General features: G+C 54.4%; 4 protein-coding genes across 4 annotated transcripts; 1 reads left to right on the top strand and 3 right to left on the bottom strand.

Annotated features, from left to right (window-relative positions):
• Positions 1–1,168: 1,168 nt before the first annotated feature.
• On the top strand, positions 1,169–1,452 carry UCRPA7_3203 (hypothetical protein; the record flags this gene model as incomplete). Its single annotated transcript, XM_007915827.1, has 2 exons — positions 1,169–1,241; positions 1,322–1,452. 2 exons carry the CDS (start codon positions 1,169–1,171, stop codon positions 1,450–1,452), a joined length of 204 nt encoding a protein of 67 aa, XP_007914018.1.
• Positions 1,453–2,055: 603 nt separating this feature from the next.
• UCRPA7_3202 (putative arginase-like protein) lies at positions 2,056–2,697 on the bottom strand (the record flags this gene model as incomplete). Its single annotated transcript, XM_007915763.1, has 2 exons — positions 2,056–2,434; positions 2,510–2,697. The coding sequence occupies 2 exons, from the start codon at positions 2,695–2,697 to the stop codon at positions 2,056–2,058; spliced, it is 567 nt and encodes a 188-aa protein (XP_007913954.1).
• Positions 2,698–5,176: 2,479 nt separating this feature from the next.
• On the bottom strand, positions 5,177–6,520 carry UCRPA7_3201 (putative arginase protein; the record flags this gene model as incomplete). The annotated part of the gene is made up of 3 exons (XM_007915786.1): positions 5,177–5,489; positions 5,557–6,140; positions 6,284–6,520. 3 exons carry the CDS (start codon positions 6,518–6,520, stop codon positions 5,177–5,179), a joined length of 1,134 nt encoding a protein of 377 aa, XP_007913977.1.
• Positions 6,521–8,955: 2,435 nt separating this feature from the next.
• UCRPA7_3200 (putative glycosyltransferase family 90 protein) lies at positions 8,956–11,154 on the bottom strand (the record flags this gene model as incomplete). Its single annotated transcript, XM_007915765.1, has 2 exons — positions 8,956–10,064; positions 10,164–11,154. 2 exons carry the CDS (start codon positions 11,152–11,154, stop codon positions 8,956–8,958), a joined length of 2,100 nt encoding a protein of 699 aa, XP_007913956.1.
• Between the last annotated feature and the right edge of the window lie 1,118 nt (positions 11,155–12,272).

Here is a 12,272-nt window from a genome sequence, read left to right as displayed (position 1 = left end):
GAGTAATGTTATGTGTGGCATAATGCATAGGTCGTGATCATTTGCAGAGAAAGCACGGTTTGCTCAACAATGACGAGAATGATGATGGAAACTGGCCGACCTTGCGTCGAGAGGCAAATCTCGGGGCTATAGCATGATCGTGGAGGAATAATTGTTCCTACCAGACCAGCGAAGTAACATGACATCGTCTCCCACCGATTTACCAATCCCGGAAGCCTCAAGTGAGCTCCAAGCAGATAACTAGCCTAGACAATCATGAACTTTCTTGATCGCATCTCGGCATGCAACATTGGCTCGTATCGTAGTACAGGGGGAGGTTGCGTGGGGGTCCCGATAGACGAGCTTGCATTGCTTCATTCATTCTCCCTTCATAGAATGGGACTCGAGGATAGTCTACAACTACCGAGACCATATACTAAGAGCCGCCTCGATGTGCCAAGCAGGGACGAGGCCGCGGAGCTATTCTTAGGAAGTGTACCCTGACGATCTCAGCCAATCTCGCCATCACCAACGCGACTCCAGAACTCAAAGATGGGAGTTGCCCTGGATGACTTTCAAATCTTTTTCCAGATCCGTCCGTGAAGCTCCACCGATGTATGATTCTGTGCCTTGTACTATCACAAGCTTCCATGCACCTTGACGGTTTCCGGCTTTTGAGGTGAGACAATGACGTAGCGCATCTCCAGCAATGCCCCTCCCCCACTATCACACTAATATCTAGTACGGTAGCATCCATATCGCCTACATCATCGCCCGGCTATCACAAGCCGGTTCTTGACACCGTTGAAAGCTTGCTCTTATCAGCCGGCGAATCAAGATACTGTCTTCTTGGCTGCACACCTGGACGTTTGAGTCTCAAGGATTAGTTGGTTGGTTGGCTGTGTCCAGTCTCCTGGCTCCAGTCTTTTCCTACTGTAGAGACATTTGATCGCAAGCCTGGCTGAGATTGGGGGGATCCAGAGTCGCAGCTTCCAAGCTCTGATGTAATGCCCGCTCCTTCCCAGCTGAAGTCTGAACTCTGTGCATCAAAGTCTCTATATAAGTCCTCATTCACAACCCTCGTATCTTCGACTTTTGTCTTTCCTTCTCTATCAAGCAAACCCATCTCTCACATTATCAAAAGACCAAGCAAGACTTTTGCTCTTCAAGCCAAACCAACTTCATCACAATGGATCCCACCCAGAACACCGTCAACACCCAGGGCACCCAGGCCGGCCAGAAGGACGACTACCTTGACAAGGGTGAGTTTTCTCCCACCATCACAGTCGCAGGTCTAGTCTGCAGTCAGTCGGCCAGATTGCTAACAATGCTTTCCTCGTAGCCTTCAACATGGGCGCAAAGAAGTCTGGCCACAACGTCGACAAGAACACCGGCGAGAAGATCACCGACGGCGCCCGCGGCCTCTTTGAGAAGGCCACTGGCAAGAAGGTCGACCCCAAGGTCTCCAACTAAACAAGTGTACCATACGTGTATTACTACAGTGTCTCACATGACCTGCGAGACGGAAGAGCTCCGAATGCAAGGGATACACAACACATGGCGTCTGGAATGGGAAACGTGCGGCTAGATTGAGTTGCACCGGCAATTGAATGAGATATCAAGATCAATTTGCTCCCCTGAGGGCATGTGATCATAAATACACTTAATTCTCAATACTTCGAGCTGTACGATATGCTGCTTCAATATGTGACAATGCCTGTCTTGCCTCGCCTTATAACACTGATGTCGTTCCCGCGTCAATAATCATACTGATGTCATTCCTCGTCCTAAACCACATGCCCCCCAAGCATCCAGCATGATCGCATTGAATGATGCATCGGGAAGCCGCCCAAATGACAAATAGCAAAACCTCCACCTCTAAACTCCTTCTATGCAGTCCCACCTCCATTACTACACCTCCGCGCATTGAGTGTCTCGGCGACTGTGTTTCTCGTATGTGAAGGTTGTATATATCGTTTGAAATTGTAGCATTTGTCGAATAAGGATAAATATGTGCAAGAAAACTCCAGCGTAAATCATGAATGGAACCATCCCCCGTCGTTACCACGCAGACTGCTAGTCACCCTCGTCGGCAAAGACCTGGTAGGCCATGACCATCAGCCACAGCAGGAAGATGGCGCCGACGAGGCCCATGGCGAAAACGGCCTGCCAGCTCTGGCAGATGTTCTTCTGCTCCATCCAGGCCAGCGTCTCGAGCGTCTGGCCCTTTGGGTTCTGGTTGAAGACGGCGATGTTGCAGTTGCCGCTGACGGAGCCCGAGGGCCCCCAGAGCTGGATGGAGACGACGATCAGGCCGACCAGCCACAGCACAAACAGCATGAAGCCACCTATCATGACGATCGAGGGCAGGAGGCGCCGTTGGAAGATCAGCCAGAGGAGGATGCCGATGAAGAATATCGCGACGGCGGAGACGGTCATGTAGTATGGAAAGTACCTGTGATACACTCGTGTTAGTAAAAGCTCTTCAATCTGGAACATGCATTGCAGTGGAAAGACCGTGGACACTCACCAAGGTATGTTGAGCTGTAGTTGCTGCTGTATTTGAACGAATGTTGCGAATATGCCGAGGATGGTACATGACGCGACGAGCATGATGAGCATCCATACGTTGAGTTGGACGGCGGGCCAGTGGTACTTGTGAACGCGCTCAAAGCGACGCTCGAGGACCAGCGACCCGGACGTCACCGTGGACGCCATTGTGTGATGCAGGCAGACGAGATACGAAGTGAAGGATCAGATCAGATCAGACGAGGATCGTGTCGCTTTGAGATCGAAGTCTAGGGGGTTTTGCCGGAAGAGCTCGTGGGGCTCTGGGGGCTATTAATCCGGATTCTTGGTGGTGCCCAATTCCAAGCCCGGCCTCTGGTTGTAATGTATGTCCTCTGCGAATCGAAGCAAGTGACGGTGAATTGGTATTAGACACTTCGAAGACGAGGGGTCCCAGGTGTACTCTCTTTGGTTGAGCACTGGAATTGATACAATGGGGCTGCAATGGTTACAACCGGATGCTGTCGCTCTTGAAGCGTCCCCGTCCCGATGGACAAACGGACGACACTCTATCACTGTAACCCTCGCGGGCCAGGTCCCCTCTTTCTGAATGATGTGTTGTGCTTGTTTCCTGCCGCAGGTATCTTGCAGGTATGTAGATGTTGGTTGAACTGGGCTGGCGCGCTCTGGTATCGTTTGGCGGGAGCGAGTGCCACGTCGTTTGTCGAGTGGACCTTGTTTCTTGCTTCTTGAGACAACCTGAACCTGAACCTCTGAGGAAACGGGGAATGGAGCCGGGCCAATGCCAATGGGCGGTTTGGGCCGCGGCGAGCCGTTCGAGGTTGCGCTGGCGGCAGTTCGTCCTGTCTTTCCCTTCTATCGCCTTCTTGCCAGAGCAAGACAAGATAAGGCGAGGTAAAGGTGAGATTCTGCGACGCGCGATGTGATGCGATGCGATGCGGCGACGTAGCGTGGTGGCCTGGGTTCAGTTGTCACCGTGCGTGCGCCGGACACATGCGTGCTACACGTAGAGGCGAGGGGCGAGATATTCCCCAACCCAACCCAACCCAACCCAACGGAGACGATGCGCTGCGTCTTGGTTTCTGGCTCGGTCTCGTAATGAGACGATGCAGCGATGCAACGAAAAGAAAGTTGAACAAGGTGGGGGAAGAGAGGAGGAGAAGAACAAGAACAAGGGAACGAGACGGAGATGAGTTATGATGATCGAGTATCCCGGTATCCGGTCTTCCCAGTCTTTCCAGTCCTTTGCGCTCTTGATTCTCGGAGGGATCGGGCACAGGGATTCGCGGCACGCGCGTGTTGTGTTAACTTACCCAGATACTTAACTCCCAGGATATTACGAGTCTTTTTGGAGGTGGCTGGTGGTGGAAGGAGGGGCTGTACATGTAAGTATCTGACTGACTGGGATCTTGTGGCTGTCGACAGGGATCACGATGGCTTCTCTAAGATTACAGCATCAAGATCAAGCAACAACACTCTATTTACTAGTGTAGGTATTTAGTCGACCCTCTGGCTTAGATGCCAATGATCTGCTTCAACAATTGAGCACTGGATTATCATATCTTCTATAAGCCAAGCATCGACCTCAATGTACCTACTGTACATATCTACCTGATCTACCTACCTGCCGGTGCAACAAGATCTTGCTCCTACCTACAGTGATCCTCGGTGTAGATGTCGATTCTTAGCGGGGTGGTTGGGGGGTTATTTGGGTGCTGCGACTGCCACTAGATACCCTCGGTACCTACCTAGGTAGGTAGGTAGTCGGGGTTTGTAGGCGCCGTTGGTGGGGGTGGTGTCACTGGTGCGTGCACCACAATTGAGGTGGCAGGGGGATCGTCCCAAATGGTGCCTGAGTTAGTCGTTGTTGGATTCGAGATGCTCTTGACTGACTGTCTGTCTATCTGTCTGTCTGTTTGCACGTCTCTCTTCTCTCTTTCTCCTGGGTTAACCCTACGTAGTAGGTACGTCTACATTCCCCAGAGGAACACTCCTTCGTTGATGCCCCGAGAAGTTTGCAGGGAACGACAGGATCACCCGCCTCGTGTCATACAACAATCATGGTCCATGCGCACTTACATGTGGGAGGCTGAGGCTATTGCGCTCGTATGAGCAGTCCGATCTGATCGCCATGGTCAATTGTACTGTCATTGCCACTGTACTGTAGCACGTGGACGCTGTGGCACTCTGCGTGGCCTGTTCCTGTTCCTGTCTGCCTTGCGACCAGGGGGGGTTGGCGATCCTAAGTATATCGTTACCGCCTCTGCTCAGAGCCTCGTCTTCCGCATTGTCCTCCATCTCAACACAAAGCTCACAACTTCAACTGGGGAGTCATGGCATATCTGATTGTCCTAGATGCCATGTCTTGCTCTACTTTATCCTTCCCTGCCTCTTGCCCACCCGGGTGACGGTGATGCTCTAGATTTAGCCAGAGTAGCCGCCCGTCTCCTATTCCCTATTTCCTATTTTCCAGGTGCTTTGCTTATTTCTTTCGTCCGTTCCTGTTCCTGTCCCAACTCCATGTCGCCCCAAGCAAGACTCCTGCCCATGATGGTAATGTATGATCTGGTATGGTATGGTATGGTATGCACAATGCGATGCGGTGGTGTGTAGTTTGTCGGGTGTTGTAATCTCTCCCATCTCTTCTCCTCCCGTCAACCCCGCGACCTTATAACAGACTCTCTCCCAGAGCGCACCGCACCAGTGAACAGCCCGCCCGGACCGTCTCGTGGGCGCCGTGGTCGTTCTCGGGGGCAAGGCTCGGGTTGACCTCGACCAGGTCCACCGCCACCAGGTTGCCCGTCTCGTGCACGCACTCGCAGATGTAGTCGCCCTCGCGCAGCGTCAGCCCCCCGCGAACCGGTGTGCCCGTCGACGGCGCCCACATCGGGTCCAGCGCGTCGACGTCGAACGATAAGTGGATGGGCGTGTCGGTGCCGATGTGGGCCAGGGCCATCTCCATAACGCGTCCGATGCCATACCTTACGAACAAACACACATGTTAGCGACCAAGTCCCCCACGCCTAGATACTCCCTCCGCGAACTTACCGATCAATGTCGAACATGCTGAACGCACGAATGCCATTCTCCCTCAGGATCCTCTTCTCGCCCGGGTCGACGTCCCGCAGACCAATGTACACGAGCTTGCGCACCGAGATGCGGTTCTCATCCTGCATCCAGCCGAAATACTCCTCCTTGTCCTCCTTGGCCAGGCCGGTGAGGAAGCTGACGGGCATGCCGTGGATGTTGCCGCTGCCGCTGGTCTCGGGGGTGTTGATGTCGGCGTGGGCGTCGACCCAGATGACGGCCAGCTCGCGGCCCAGCCTCTCGCGCACCGCCCGGGCGGAGCCGCCGATGGTGCCGATGGCGATGCTGTGGTCGCCGCCGAGGGTCAGGACGAGGCGGCCGGCGGCGGCGTGCGTGTAGACCTGGTCGGCGATGCGGCGGGTGACGGAGGAGACGGCCTTGGGGTTCTTCATGCCGCGGTACGGGTGGTCCTCCTTGGGCACGAGGTCGGTGTACAGGTGGACGGTGTCGTCGCCGTGCAGCTTGTAGCCCAGGAGGTCGCGCAGCTGGTCGAGCAGGCCGGACTCGATGAGGGCAGAGGGGGCAGCATCAACGCCGGGCTTGCACTGGAAGACACAGAAGAATATTAGCATGCCGGTTGCACGATTGGTAGTAACGAGGTAGAAGAGGACAAAGACAAGGAGCCGCAACAATATAGCAGCGGGGAAGAGTCTTGCGCCACGGGGGAAAAGGTAGCTTCGAGACATACCTGGCCTCCTGAGAAGCCGACGGCGACGACGCCGAGGTCCTCGGGGTTGGAGAGGAAGTTTGACTTGACCATTGAGGTGTTGAGGTTGTTGGAGTAGTGTCCGTAGGCCTGGCCCTGGACGTTGTGGCCCTCGTAGACGCCGTTTCCGTTCCCGTTCTTTGTCGACCCGGGGCTGCTGAAGGATGTTGAAGCTGCCGTGGATGGAGGGGCAGCTCCTGTTGTTCCGGAGGGGGACATGTTGTTCACTTGTGGTTTTGGTGACAATGACTTGAGGAGAAGCGGTAATTGTCCCTGGTCACTAGAAGCAAGCAAAGACAGAAGGATAGAGGGGGATAAGTGGAAGAAAAGCAGCAAGAGTAAGGGTATCGTGGCGAGTCAAGCAAGACAGGAACAAGATGGTGGTGGTCGCTTTGCCGTCTTTAAGCACAACCAGACTCTCTCAGCAATGACACACCCCACGCTGCATCCGACGACGTCGATGGTGGGGCAGCTCAGCACTGAACAGCAGGGGATGGGATGGGAGGGGATCGCCTAAAAACCCTGCTGTGGCTACTACCTACTCAGTACCTAGGTGATTGAGGTACCTCGCTAGGGCTGCCGACAGGGTGGAGCTTGGCTTTGGCGGCTTGTCCTGCAGTAGCAGCGCTTCTGGATTTATCAGATGGAAGCCGTCAGAGAGATCCCGGTGTCTCCCTACCTAATAAAGTACTAATAAACATGCGGTCGGTGGGTTGAGCCTTTTCAAAGACGAGAGTCGAAACACGGAGAGTTACGTTGCTGAAGTACCTCGGTATCTCCTCTTTCTAGTAAGGGTAAGGTGACGAGAATAAGAAGAAAAAGGCATGAATGCACGCTGGAATTCCTACCCTATCTCTTAGTCAACATTATAATCTTGTGATATTATGATATTATATACGAGACGAGACGAATGTTCCTTCGTGTTGTTGACGGTTGGTGGTGGTGGTGGTCGCCATGTCAGCGCCGTTAGATTCCGAAGGAGACACACACACACACCGTCAACATATCAACACACACAGCACATGCATGACATACCTACCAAGATACAGTTACAGTTACACTGACTTGACTTGACTTGACACATAAGATACCGGTATCTCTCATCTCGCTCTGAATGAGTATCTAGGTAGCTCGGTAGTCTTGCATCTGGCACACGCAATGCACTGCGATAAGAGACAAGAGACAAGAGACCAACCTCTTTGTCATGTCTTTACGATAGGCACAGCTCACCCGCCTCGATTATTCCATCGAAACTCGGCCATTGGACATTGCCAGCCCTCCATTGACTAAGGGACATCGAGCCAAAGTGCTCGCCCGCCGGCATCATACCCCTAACGGCAGGAGTAGCCCAGCGGTGTGCTCACCAAGTAGGGGGCCTCCCAGCTTTCTCACAAGTCCACGGGGCCACTCCGGGGCTTGTGACCGTCTTGTGGCCGCTTCTCAGGGCTGGGTCCGGACATCTTTGCAGTTAACGGCAGTGCCGCGTCCACCCGGTCCCTCCGAGCCACCGTAGCTTGCGCAGCTTTGCGTAGCTCTGCCTTTGACTTGGCGAGGCGCACGCTTCCCTTCGGCTCCTGACTCTGTAGTTTAGGTAATGGATTCGCTAAGACAAAAATGATACATAAGACCTAAAACCCGCCAAAACAGACTGCATATTCGCAAACTAGTCACTTAACGGCAGGTTGCTCGGGACCTTGGAGCTGGCCAACAGGGAACAAGAAATCAGAGGGGTCCTGGGATTCCCGATGCTTCCGCCATGGGCCGTCCGGTCAATCTCTCACTGCCGACTCTTCCAAAGCTGGTGTGTCTGTCTGATCATTTGGTGTCTAGAGTCGGCAATGGGCTGTCAACAAAAAAGGACACGTGCGCTTGAGAAGAGAGCAGCTCGTCTAATCCTCAACAGGATGTTTACAAGAAGAAATATCAACAAAATTCGTATATACAACTCTGGAATAATTTGTACGAGGCACGAACTCGCCCTCTCCCAAAAGGCTGAGTTCCGGGTATATGGCGGCAGGTCTACGTATGTCTATAATATCCACATCTCAAGTTCTGTCTCAATCTTGCTACTCGTCAGGTTGCACCACTGCAATGAACTGGAACGTGACAAAATGATAATTTGTGTTGTATCAATGTGTACAACATGGTATAGATGCGGCTGAGTAGTCCGTCGTGATACCGCCAACTCGACTCGACTCGCCTATGTCCAGCTACAAATACATCTTCACAACATCAAGAAAATATCGCCTATGCTAGATACGCAGCTCCGGGGGAGGCAACTCTTCATCTCAGGCCCCCCCGGGCTTTGTGCTTTTCCCCAAACGCCTCAAACACCACTCCGCATTGCTTTCATTCCTCGGGATAACTCTGCTGTTAAAATGCCATGCCATGGTTCGCCCTTCTTCTCTGTCCAGATCTCTCAACTCTCCTTCCGCGCAATCTGTGCAGTTGTAACGGATACAGCAACAAACTCCCTCAAGTTGAATATGTTACAGTCTAAGAAGTGAAGGTTTTTATCGAAAGCGCTGGTATCGAAATGATGGCTGTCGTTGGTAGTGGTATGTCGGTCGTGGTGTGTGTTTGTGTGGTGGTGGTGGTGGTGGTCGTAGTATTTATCGTCCATCCCTTGCGTCAAGCCACGAATTCTAACGTGTTCACCTGGCGGCATTGCTGCCGTCGCTCAATAAGTCGCCCACCCAGCCCATCTTCTCCCTCCTCTCGTCCGTGACTCTCGCATACTCCAGCAATAGGCGGAGCACGTAGATCTGCATGTCGTCTTTCCTCAAAACTCGCTCAGCCCAGGCCTTACCATCGCTGGCAATCTTCTCGGCGGCAGCATCGTGGCCCGGCACCTTGTCGCCATACCCCAGGAAGTACTCCATGATGCCGTACCAGTCCTCGTACCGGTTGTCCATCGGCACAAAGTGCTTCCACGCAACCAGCCGGCTGTCGTGCCACTCGTGCCACAGCGTCGCCTTGATTGGCAACGACGTGCTCCGGAGGAAGCCCAGGTAGCGGCCCGAGAAGGAGTTGCCGTCAATGTCCGGCAGGTATTTTGACCCAAACTGCTCCTTCATCTTGATGCCCTTCGTCACGGTAAAGTGTGGCGACGTGTAGTTGCACTTATTTTCCGTCTGCTTAGGATCGCACATGAGATCGACAAACGACACGTTCGCCCAGGTGTCGACCCATTTCCCGAGCTTGCCGTCCGTCTGCGCCTGGAGGTGGTACGATGCGGGCGGCAGGACGAAGTTGGGCGGCAGCTCCGACCAGTTCTCCGCTGCCGTCAGCGAGGTGCCGTTGTTCATTGCTACGAAGCGGTGTCGCTGGAAAGCCTTCCAGTTGGTCGCACGATTATGGCCACCTGTAGCAACTCCTCTCCATATCGCCTCGTTCTTCTTCTCCCCCCAGGGCCCGCCATGGTCGTTTCCGCCGGTGAAGCGTTCCTCCTCATTCCAGTACATCGGCGCCGGCAGCAGGATTTCGTTGTTCACGGCGAGCTTCGATCCTCCGAACATTGGGAACAGAACCTTGGTCGCGGACACCGAGAGCGGCTCGACGAAGATCCCGTTAAGACCTTGCAGATCGGGCTGGTGGCAGAACTCGGTGGAGAGGGTGAAGTTGGATACGAAGCCTTGATACTGGTGCGGCGCGGCGAGGGACGAGGAGATGACGGGGGCGTGATCGAAGTCACGCATCACGTCTGCTTTGCGAGCCGGGCTGTCGGGCGCGCAGCCGCGGCGCGCAATTTCCCAATACGGTTCTACACGGCGGGTTTGAGGTTAGCGAGATGCTATGCAAGTCGGCCGCACAACGGCAGCAAACAAGGGATGTCAAAGAACATGCTAAGGGAACGACTTACTTGTGTTCTCCCAATCCTTGTTGGCTGACACCTCTGACTTGTCTGCGCCTTCTCCAGGCGGAGCCAGCTTCTGGAACTGGTCAACAACATCCTTGGGATCAGCCAGGCCGAAAGTCGTTGCAGCCTTGGTCATGTACGCGTCCATGTCCTCCCAGGGCACGACGAGCCGCGGCTCGTCCATGGCGTTCAGGGCGAGATCCATGTCGGGCAAGAGGTGCTGGATCGTCTCGATCATCTCCCGCCAGATCTTCGTCCAGAACCAGTTGCTGCTACTGGTCGCATTGCCGTCCCGGATATGGATGGTCATCTCATAGTCCCAAGCCTCCTTGCGGATCAACGGTGGCGGCTGGGCCCAGAAAGGCTGCAGGTCGTGGTAGATCTGGTCCCAGAACGACTCGACCATGACAGCATTGCGCTCCACCGCGAACTTGTACCACTTGTCGAAGCCCGGCGGGGGATGTCGGCCGCGCTGCTTGCGGTAGGCGGCAGCAGCGTCGGCGAGGGACCGGGACTCCTGGGAGAGGACATCGGCGAATTGCTTTTCGGCGCTCGAGATGAGGTGCTCGATCGGGTGGCCAGTCGTCGTGGCTGCTGGGGCTTTGGCCTGTGTGTTCGTCTCGGCGGCGACTGCTGCTACTGTCGTCGTGGTTGGCGCCAGAACCGGAGCCGCATTTCCTTCCCGTACATCATCTGCGAGGGAGTTGTCCTCGGCAAGAGGCTCCTGCTTCTTCTTCTCCTCCGGCTCCTGATCGTGATATATCGGTGCTGGTTCCTCCTGGGCCTTTTGAGGTAGGTCCTCAGGTTTGTCGGCGGGCGCATAGTTGGCCTCCGCACCAGTGTTCGGGGCGAATGCTGTGGAGGAGGTCGAGGGCGAGGGGAAGGGTGCCGAGGGGCCGCTCATCCAGTACAGGCAGAGGGTGATGACGACGCCGGCGACAATGTACCGCAGGAGGGCCGACGGCCGGCGTGGAGGGAACGCTGGAGAGCGCATCTTGTTGAGCATGGCCCTCAGTGGCGGCATCCGCGCCCCGGGTCGAGACCGAGACTCAGTCAAGTCAGTCAGGCTCAGACCGCCCGTGATGTATCGAGTCGAGCAAATGCAAGTGCAAGTGCAACTCTGGCGCCTAGCGCTGCCAGGCCAGATCGAATCGGCTCGGCTCAGGAAGAAAAGGAAGATGTGGTGATGGGTCTGACGGCGGTTAGGAGTCGCTCGTCGCCTCGTCGTCAGATGGGAAAGCCCGCTGCTGTAAGTCCAATCTCCAGAAACGAAAGACAAGACAGGACAAGAGAAATAAACGACGACGGGTGAAGCAAAAATCGGTAAGATAGGCACAAGAATATCAAAGAGAAAGTAATAATGAGAGAGTGGTAAGATAGGGTAATAATAAGGTACAGTGGAGATTGAGATGAGATGGAGCAACGGGTCCCTCCCCCGGGTTCACCAAACCTACTGCAAGGTAGGTTACCAACAGTACAAACGGTACGGTACTGTACAGTACAGTAGTTCTAGCACTTAAGTTAGGTAGGTAAGGAAAAAGGCCCCCTTGTCCATGCATGCGTGCGTGCAGTGATCGTTTGACTTGTCAGTCTAGTGGTCGTAGGGCCCCCCTGGTCATTGCCGGGTTTCTTCAGGAGAGAAGGAAATGAAGGCGATTGGCGCTGGGCGCTTTTTGTGCGCTGTGCATTGACTGCCGTGCCGAGGAGAGGGGCAGCCAGGCCAGGTTCGGATATTCTGATATGAACCTGGATAGGTATGCATCTGCCAGTATCTTTGCCCGTATTCAGATCAAGGCCTGTCCAACACAGAGCACAGGGTTCGATCTGGGGGGTGGTGTATCGTAATTACCGCGGGATGAAGGCTAGACAGCTAGATGGATATTGATAAAGTGCCGTCAAGATACCAGCCCAGACTGAGAGTCATTGGACGGCGTGAAATGTAAGATGTTTCTCCCAGAGCGCCAGAGATAACCAGGAACTCCCTCTCGAATATCGACGGCACAGCTAGTCTAGTCTGAATTGAAAGAGGAGGATGGATGCTTTCTCATGCTGACCACGAAGATGATCTCTCATCATGCTGAGCGGCAAAGCACATACATGGACACACACACA

The sequence above is a fragment of the Phaeoacremonium minimum genome (assembly GCF_000392275.1).
Source record: "Phaeoacremonium minimum UCRPA7 unplaced genomic scaffold PA7_03_scaffold_265, whole genome shotgun sequence".
Classification (NCBI taxonomy): Eukaryota; Fungi; Ascomycota; class Sordariomycetes; order Togniniales; family Togniniaceae; genus Phaeoacremonium; species Phaeoacremonium minimum.
Note: the sequence above shows the minus strand (reverse complement) of the source record. Positions and strands in the feature narration are given on the sequence as shown.